The sequence below is a fragment of the Frankliniella occidentalis genome, unplaced genomic scaffold, assembly GCF_000697945.3.
Source record: "Frankliniella occidentalis isolate FOCC.00 unplaced genomic scaffold, Focc_3.1 Scaffold10, whole genome shotgun sequence".
Lineage (NCBI taxonomy): Eukaryota > Metazoa > Arthropoda > Insecta > Thysanoptera > Thripidae > Frankliniella > Frankliniella occidentalis.
The window spans coordinates 3,258,492-3,267,746 of NW_026267140.1; the positions used below are offsets into that span (position 1 = coordinate 3,258,492).

Below are 9,255 nucleotides of genomic sequence, written 5' to 3' on the forward strand. Positions count from 1 at the left end.
GTGGCGCATCGCGAATGAGCGAGGGAAAAGGACTCGGGTTAGCCGCCAGGCACGGCCTGTGTCAATCCAGGGTAATCCGAGGGTAACCCGGGGGTAATCCGAGGGTAATTCAGGGTAATCCGGAGAAATCAAGGTGTAATACGGGGGTAATATGGCGTTATCCAGGGGTAACCGCAGGAACAATCCGTTGTATACGAGATATCGTCGTTTCCCCGCGAATAAGTTAAGGACAGCGCGGCTCGCTCGCACTTTGGCGCCATACCGCATGGCCGGCGCCTGAAGCGGGTCTCGTGGCGACAGCGCCGGGCACTCTGGCCGGAAAGGGCGTTCCCATGGCTGACGGACACGCCGTTCCACGATAACGACGTCGGGCTTTCATTGCCGACTTATTGCAGCCATCGCCGTTAAAAGTATCATCAGATACTCCTAAATTCAAACTGCTCTCGCTGCTGAGCGCAGAGCGGGCATAATGAAGGAACGGACCCCCCCCTCCCCCATGCATTTCTCTGACGAGACAATGTTTACCAGACGGCGTGCGAATAACCACCCTCCCTCGCTCGACCTGGGGCCCCCGTGCCCGGACCCCCGCCGAAGCCCACGAGACGGACAGAGACGGCCAACATAATTGCTCTCCGTGTTTTCGCGCGCAGACTCGAATCGCGCGGGATCGAGGGTACGGCGACGGCGGGTTATCAGCAGCGTGTGAATCGACCAGAAGGATGGGAATTAGGGGGGAGGGGGAGGGTACACGCGCACCATAGCCATCTGTAGTACCCGGGTAGCGTGGCGGTGTGGGGCGGTAGGCGGGACGGGTGCGGTGCGACGCCACGGGCTCTTAATCTCACCTTGCGCGCGGCGCTCTTCGCCACTACGCGCGCCAGGACCATAACGAGGCCCTGTTAGCCAGGGGGCGAGCAGCGACGCTGCAGCGCCGGTCCGGGGCCAGGATGGCCGCACTTGCCCACGGCGCTCTCCTCACTCACTCTCTTTCCACCCGCCGCCCTCTCCTCCTCAGAGCTGCCGGGCAGCCCGCACGGCTCTGCAAACAACCTGTGTGCCCTGCACGGTACAGGGTGGGTCGTGGGTCCTCTACCCCGTTATTTTGAGTGGGTGGGAAAGCAAGGGCAGGTCGAAATGCACGGATGTACCTTCTGCGTACTGTTTGCGTACTGGTCCTTCACGTACCCGATCCATGTTGGCTTTGGACCGCAGGGGTAAGAGCGCGCACCTCGGGCGTCCCTCTGTTGCGTGTACTGCCTCCCTGCTCAAGATCCACCCTGTGGCCGGGCAGGCCGGGTCCACACGCAGCGCAGCAGCTCCTTTGCATTTCGAGCGCGTCGCCGAAACCTCCCGGCGCGCTCCTGGTGCGTCAGCGAGGCAGCGCGCTGGCGGCCGCGGGTCACGATGACGTCAAAGACTCACAATACGGAGGCGCGTGGCCCGCCTCGCGACCCGTCGACCCGTCGCCCTCCGGAAGGACGCGTTTCTGCGCGCGAGGCGAGTTGGACCAGTTCGGGCGGCCGCGACCGCGAGGCCCGCCGCCGAGCTTTCGGCGGACAGGCCACTCCACACTCGGGCACAGCGCGCTCGGGGGCTCTTCAAAGTCGTCGCTAATTGCGATGGGACCTCAACTCCCTCAAGACTACGACACCAGAATGCAAAGATTTTTCAAAATTTGCGAGGGATTGCTTGTCTTTTTTAAAAAACAGCCCACACTGTTACTCAAACGCCGTGACGTCCCATTTGAACGACTGTGACTCATGTCACATTGGTAGGAATACTATGTCACATTCGTTGTATCGACGTGACAAAGGTACGCCTACCAACCATGGCACTTACACAGCCCATGAGTGCAGAACGGAACGATGCAATAGTTAGTACACGTCACGTTCTATAGAATTTGACATATATGATATTCGAAGCAATTCGCCCCACCGAATTGAATGTGAGATCGCAGTGTTGGTGTTTTAATAACAGTGTGCAGTTTGGCAAAACGCGTTGAATTCTATCCTCAAAGAGGCTGGCTTGCTGAGGATATCCGATATGATTGTGTTCGGATTGCCGAGGCCTGTGTACTACTCCAGACTCGTCGAGTTCAGGGCCTCTCAGCTAATTGCGTCCCGACGAGCCGGGTCACATCTTTTTCATTCGTATTTTTGAGTTTTTTTAGTGGGGTCGGGACCGTGACGTGGTCGGGAGTAAAGTTTTGCCGACGCTCGCTAGTGGGGGGGGGGGGGCGCACGGGAGAGCCTACGCGGCTGCGGGAGAGTCCAAGACAGGGAGAGAGATGGAGGATATGGTTTGTGTTTGTGTATTGTGTGTGTGAGCGCTTGTATGTGTGGTGTGCACTGTACACTCTGCCGTGAGTCTGCCGAGCACATGCAGGAGGACCCTGTCACAGTGTCACACAGCCCCTCCGCCGCGGCGCTCTACCACGATCCGCCGATCCGTCTTTCGTGCACACCCAAATCTTGCCCTGCAAACCTTTCCGCCTTAAGTTTCCCCTATCCTGCCCGCTTTTCCAATTTCCAAAAGAGAAATTCAGTACACAAGGTTAATAAAACCCACATTGCCGCGCATTGCCGCTTATTAGCAGCCATACTGAAAGTAGTGCTTGGGGCGGGTGACAGGCGTTAGAGGTCCAGGGTCCAGCTGGATTTGGGAGGAATAATTTAATATGGCTCTACTTGCTTTACTTTTTAGAATATGTAACCCCGCTTATTTCTGTACGTATGCTGTACCGCACGCATGAGTGTGGGCGGGTTGTCTACTCGCTCGCCCCGTGAGGCGCCGTGAACAGGTGAGACAGGCAAGCCTGCCCGCACTCGTGCGTGCGGTACAGCTACAGCATAACTATTTCAAAGGAATATTCAAATTTGCTCATACTTGAACCTTGCACCTGCGCACGACTGCACTCGGTGCGGGACCACTCTGCGTGTAGCGCCGCGAAAGGGATGCATTTCCTCCCTCTCCATCTGCTACAGGACCGTGCCTCGCCGCCTCTCCTCACGCAGGCACTCTGCTGCGGTGAAGTCCCTCACACTGGCTCCCATACCACCCCCTCCCCTCGCGCGCCGCCACCGCTCCCTTCTCTCAGCCCGCAGCAGTCTCGTGACCTCGCAACAAGTCTCCCTTCTAACCAATCAGCAAAGGCGTGGCGCTCCGCTGCGCCGGCAGGGGTGCCCAGGAGGGTGCCCGGGTGCCCCCCGGCGGTGACGCTACGCGGGGCTATGCGCGCCCCCGACCCCCCCGTTGTCATTTGTTGTCATGGCGGCGGCTGTGGCGGGGCGCGGTGGGCTAATTTGGCCGTGACAGTGCCAGCGGCGGGCCCGGGTCGAGGCAAGCCGAGGCAAGCCGAGGGCCTCGCCACAACAAACAGTGGCCTCCATCCCGCCAGGCCCCGCCAGGCCCCGCCAGGCCCCGCCAGGCCCCGCCAGGCCGCGCCGACATGTCAACGACACGCGGGGGCGGGGAGGGCCGGGCGAGGCCGCGCGGGCCGCGCTAGCGCAGTACAGCCAGGCGATGGGGGCGCCGCGCGGTCTCTCACCTTGACAGACATGTCGGTGCTGGTGGTGCCGGTGGCGCTGTCGCTGCCGCCGCTGCGCCGCTGTGCTGGGGTGCCGCTGGTGGTGCCGCCGGTCCGGAGCCGTGCGCCCGGCCGTGTCGCGTCGGTGGTGGTGTAGCGCGTGACTGTGCCCCGCTGCTCGCGCCGCGGCGCTCTGCTCCGCTCGGCCTGGACCCGCCCCCTGCCGCAACCCCCGCTCCTCTCAGCCTCCTCCCCGGGCAGCGCGGCCACTCGCCTAGCCTCGCTTCGCACGCTTCGCACCGTCTGGCTCGCGCGCCCCCCAGCCCCGCGCCCCGCACCCGCCGCTGCAGGGGTAGGAGGAGGTGCGCCCGGTGCGCCGGCTCTCTCCTACTCGTCCCGTCAGGGGTGGGACGGACGGGGCGCACTCTCGTTGGGTTCCTCCCCTCCTCGCTCGGCCCTGGAGGTGAGGTGAGGTCCTTGTTCCACGCAGCGGGCGGGGCGGCGCTGGCTCCTGCGCCCTGCCTCCACCCTTTCCCCCACCCCTGCCCGCGCCCCCGCCCAACCGAGCCCCGTGCGGGGTATTGATCGAGCTCTACCACCATTTCTACGAGGCCCTGGCGCGGCGTGGTGGAGCGTGGTCGGGTGGAGTGAGACGGGGAGGAGGAGGGGGGCTCGGGTCCTGAGCGAGAGGATGCTCGTGTTGTGGTGGAGCCGGCGCTAAGTGACCCGCCGCCGTATATCACAGCTGACTGAGTTTTAGATGAAAGCACCTAATCCATTTCGGCCGTTGTGCGACCAGGTGGATGCAGCCCACGTAACCCGCCTTATTTCATTGGTGGTGGTGGTGGGGGCTCAACCTCAAGCCCATAAGGCCCGAGCGTCTGCTTTCCTTATCGTGGGATGTTGAGAGGGGTGGGGTGGGGGACGAGGTATTTGCTGCACGGAACAGAGCGGTGCACACGTGCCTGCGTGCAGCAGACGCGGGGGGGGGGGGATGTGCAGAACCGGATTTAATTGAATACCCCTCTGAAGGGCAGCGAGCCTCCCGCGCGCACGTGCCTGTCTGTACAAACAGCCGGAGCGCCGCGCAGCCGCCGCAGCCCTCGCCGAGCACGCGTGCGGTCGTGCGGTGGGGCCCACCGGGCCTACCGGGTCCGCCGGGCCCACCGGCCGGCACCCAGCTGCCCCACGTGGCCGCCGCGCCGCGCAATCCTGGCGAGTGTGAGGGGGGCCATGGGGGGGAAGGGCGCCCTGCACCCATGCTCGGGCGGGCGCGTGGGGCTCCATAAGGCTGCCGCGGGCACCCAGGTGTAGAAGAGCTTATTGGCTTTGTTGCGACAAGGAAGAGTTTTTAATGAAAACAAAAAACATCTCATGTAGTAATCGATATTAGGAATGCTTTATTGGAAACTGATCGACCAATCAGTCAACGCTTGTACCGTCCACATTCTCACACAAAACTCAAATACTGTATATGACAAGAAATGCCAACTCTAGTTGAAAAACAGCACAGAAGCAGACTTAAAACTAATAGAATCTTTGATTTGTTTGACTAGAAGTCAATAGAGATTATCATGATGGGTGGCTGGAAAACCCCGACTTTGTTCGAACTTTCAAGATGCACCCACGATACGATGTACGTTCCCTGAGCGGAACCAACCGGAGCTCCTGCTTCCGCCTCCACCGGGGACCGGGGCGCTGTTCAGGGCGGGCCACCATCTGCACACAGCTGCTCGGCGGGCGGGCCTACCCAGTGTGTCGCAGGGGCTCTCATGAGCGGGGGTGAGGCACCTTGCTCTTGCTCCGGCATGGCTCGCGCTCACACTCTACGGCCGTTCACAAAATCAGAAAATATTTGCATCTTGGATCATGGTCGTCCGAGGCAGAGTAGCGCCTGTAGGACCTGACATCTGCAGCACTGAACCGCATGCAGACATGCGGGTGGCCTTTCCTATCGGCTTGTCTTTGACCATGGCGCGCCTAACGGCTCCGAGCGAGCAGCTAACCCTTCAATACGAATGCATACCCTACACCACAGTGAAATCATGCAAATAAGTTGGTAGGAGTTTTCTTTGGTCATACCTGGTAGTTGTTCTAGATGAAATTAGAAAATATGCGTCAGATCTAATACTACTGAGAGAGAATCGATCTGTCCAGACAGTACAGGGCAGTTCTCTAGTTAATAATTATAAAATATAGCAGGTAGAACTGCTATGTAACAAAAATACAAGAACTACAGAATTTTTTTTCCTGAAATGTAGTTTCTATTACAATATACTGTAAGCTTAATTTCTTTTTTCAAAAACAACTTGTTTTTGTTTTTTAACAAACATAATACTTTCATATTTTAAATGCTCTAGTTTTTGTTTTGACTAGTCAAGAGTGTCATCACAACAGTAAGTTTCGCTTTCAGGTAATGGTAGAAATGTTATCTTTGGTTGCCCTTTGCTCAAAGGTCAGGCAGAAGTAGTGAAGGCAGCTCCTCCTTTATATCTTCTTTTGCTTCTTGTGCTGTGAGAAGCTCATCATCATCTTCATCTTGCCCATCGTTCTGTGGCAAAAAATAAAAAAAAACAACAATTAAGTTTCAACTAGGCTAATTTAGGAAGATATAAAGTAAAACTAACTGTGAATGAGTTTCATACTAACTTGTAATGGTGTGGTGCTCTTGTACTGAAATGCTGATCTAGACAAGTCCATTTCAATGGGAAATAAAGGACGGGTATCTGGAGGATCTAGTGTTTCGAGAGCTGATGAATGAAATGCTGCTAAAGCCCCAACAAACTTTTCCAGCTGTGCTGATATATCTTGCACATGTTTGTTGTCAAGAAGTTCTAACTTCACCAGAACATCTGCTCGCAATCGGGCAAACTTCGCTCTTGCATCTTGTCTGCATCTTAGGATCAGCCTAGTATTTGAAAAGTTAAAAAATGTAAGTTATATGGTTATATAACATTCATAACATTATTTATTGTGAAAGTAGCTTGTTGGATCGTACCTGTATTCATAGTTTCCTGTTTCCACTCGATAGAGTGGTTCTTTAACTTCATTGAAAGCTTTTTCTTCATCATCCATTTCTTTGACTTTCAAACAATAACTTAAATATTCAAATTTGGCATCGGCATATTTTCTGATAGTCAGTTGGGTGTCAGGTATTGCTTTGTACAGATATGTGCCAAGATCAGAAAGTATCTAGAAAAAATCATAATTTTCAGACATTCATCCATTTTGCATGTTTCTATTATGCTTAAGTATATCTAATTAAAAAAACAAATTGGTGGGTTACTAAAGTAAAACTCACAGGTTTTATAGTCCTCAACATCTTAATTCCGTGTTTCTCCAGACTGCGATGGTAGTTTGCAAATTGAGTAAAAGTTTCACTTGCCCGGGGTTGGGGTTCTCTAGCTCCGATTTCAGCAAAAGTACACCCAAAAGCTGGGAAAATAAAAAGGTATGCAAATTGTTTACAGAAACCTATCATAGAGACTTATGAAAATATAGCTGTATGTTCGTACCTTTGTAGACTTGTAGGAGCTCAAAATATGCTTTAAGAACACGCTTTGCATGTTCCACCATTCCTCTATATTCTGTTTCAATGGCCTTCAGCTCATCAAGTTTGCGGACAAGAGCATCATTACAAAGAATGGCTCGTGACAGCCCTAGGGCATCAGCTGTTGTAGCACTCATTTTTTCAACAAGTCTGTGCTTTGCTTTTTTTAGAACAATATCAAGAGATTTTCCCAGAGAGGGATCAGCATGAAGTTTGTTAAAAGTAATACTGACAGCCTCCTGTAGAATTATTGTGATTAGTAATACTTTAGATGATACTGATAAACAATTAAATCAATCTAGACAAAAAATTTGATGACCCGATAAGTAGCTAATGTACTCACCTTACTGGCTTGAATCATTTTTGCAGCCTGCACTTTTGTCTTGCCTTTGCACGAGGTTCCATTCACGCCAATAATTTCATCTCCACTTTGTAATGTGCCATCTCGAGAAGCTGGAGTGTTATCAAATACCTGTTTAAAGATTATTTGAAATTAGTGTCTTACAGAGCACAACAAAATTATACATTACACTACTACAAGTGCCAACTTACCTGTGCTATATAGAGGCATGGGCAGAGAGGTGCACCCCCTCCAATACTAATGCCAACAAAATTGTTTTCCTTAGCAAGAGTCACCACACCTGATGTCACAGTCATACCCCTAAAACAAAAACCAGAGTGCAATACAAATGAATTAATGATTACTTTGATTTGCTGGATGGCAGTAATATTTTTGCCAACTTTGGACATATATCACAAGCCAAACTGTACAAATAATTTTCTGTAACCATGCAAAGGTACACATACACACTTTGATTAGACACTAATTCCTCTGTTCCAATGATAGAAATCGTAACTAATGCAAAACACAAGTAAAGATTTAAAAAAATAAAACAGCGATAGAAGGTTAATGAGACATGCAATAGGTAGTAGGTTGCTAAGAGTTACATGAAATGATTGTGTGTGTAATTGTATAGCATATTGAATAGGAATTTTATCATGTTGGATAAAGATGTAAGAAAATCGGGAGTAATGAAATGGCTACAATGGAAATAATACTTGGGAAAAATTACAGCAACTTACAGCCATGACCATAAACGATAAATGGAGCATTTTGATTGGTTTACATCTAGCCTAGTATGTTTACTAGAATAACTCACATTGTGTCATGATACCCATTCATTAGATAGTCTCCATCTCCATAAGCCTCCTCTCCATACTCATGAGAGGGAAAAGCAGCATCCCCAGATGATCCCCTCCCAGTTGAGTCCTTATTGATTTTATCCAAAGAATGGCTCCTGCTCAGAAAGGTGAATTTTGACATCTCCAATATAAATAAATGATTGTTTATATTTTAAAGGAAAATTATTGGACAATAATACAATTAAAAACTAAGCATTACCTTTGTGTCTTCTTCTTTGGAACTTTCTCCTTTTGGTTGCTTTGACTGTCGCCTAAGTCAAGCAACCTGTAAAAAATTTAAATGAGGAGTGCAGTGTGAATGTCTTGACAATGTTGAGGAAATTAATTTAGTTAAATTAAGGGTGAGGCCAGATAGTGGATAACTCCATCTCTAATTTTTATTTCCTCAGATCCATAATTGATTTGGCAAGTCTATTGAAACTACTTTTAATTTGAGATTGTGTCAGAAAATTTTGTTTATACTGAGGGTTTTATCCTAGAGACACCTTTGACAGAAAGCAGAGCACAGAATGAAACAACCAAATCAAAATGAGTGAACTAAAAAATAAGTTTTTAGAAGCACAGCAAAAATAAGAAACAGTTTGATATGAAGAGTAATAAACATATAAGAACATAAGGACCATATTAGCATGATAATGTGTTAGGGACAAAGTTTGACAACCGACAAACACCATGCACCAGTGATAGCCCGATTTTCAAGCGATTCCACCACAACCCAGTGAGAGCAACAGAACAACTCGCACCCTTAAGCCTGAAGTTATAGTGGACAACATACTTTCTATCTTCTTTTGAATACAAAGTTCCTCTCACATCACCCATTTCTGTAGAATGGAACCCAAGTGGTGGTGGCAAAAACATGTTGAAAGTTCGTCAACAACAACTAGCTGGAACGGAAAACAAAATAATCTTATGCTGATTTTACTGCTGGAAATAGATCTGAAGAAGCCATATACAAATAAAAATCATAAAAAATCAA

General features: G+C 50.9%; 3 protein-coding genes across 8 annotated transcripts in view; 1 reads left to right on the forward strand and 2 right to left on the reverse strand.

Annotated features, from left to right (window-relative positions):
* Positions 1 to 9,255, reverse strand: part of LOC113217683 (nascent polypeptide-associated complex subunit alpha, muscle-specific form-like) — a 28,772-nt gene that overhangs the window by 15,593 nt on the left and 3,924 nt on the right. The gene's annotated exons all lie outside the window — the stretch shown is intronic.
* LOC113217689 (potassium voltage-gated channel subfamily H member 6) overlaps positions 1 to 9,255 on the forward strand; it is a 122,764-nt gene that overhangs the window by 15,257 nt on the left and 98,252 nt on the right. The gene's annotated exons all lie outside the window — the stretch shown is intronic.
* LOC113217688 (PRKCA-binding protein) overlaps positions 4,899 to 9,255 on the reverse strand; it is a 23,527-nt gene continuing 19,170 nt past the window's right edge. The window contains exons 2-11 of one of the 4 annotated variants that reach the window (XM_026437697.2): positions 9,055 to 9,163; positions 8,479 to 8,544; positions 8,237 to 8,374; positions 7,629 to 7,737; positions 7,420 to 7,548; positions 7,042 to 7,315; positions 6,828 to 6,961; positions 6,525 to 6,718; positions 6,176 to 6,434; positions 4,899 to 6,077 (exon numbers count right to left, since the gene is read on the reverse strand). In XM_026437697.2, the coding sequence (XP_026293482.1) occupies positions 5,976 to 6,077; positions 6,176 to 6,434; positions 6,525 to 6,718; positions 6,828 to 6,961; positions 7,042 to 7,315; positions 7,420 to 7,548; positions 7,629 to 7,737; positions 8,237 to 8,374; positions 8,479 to 8,544; positions 9,055 to 9,137 (1,488 nt within the window). In that variant the 5' untranslated portion in view covers positions 9,138 to 9,163 and the 3' untranslated portion in view covers positions 4,899 to 5,975. The remainder of the gene's footprint in view (positions 6,078 to 6,175; positions 6,435 to 6,524; positions 6,719 to 6,827; positions 6,962 to 7,041; positions 7,316 to 7,419; positions 7,549 to 7,628; positions 7,738 to 8,236; positions 8,375 to 8,478; positions 8,545 to 9,054; positions 9,164 to 9,255) is intronic. The other 3 variants (XM_026437699.2, XM_026437700.2, XM_026437701.2) reach the window with 3 other exon arrangements.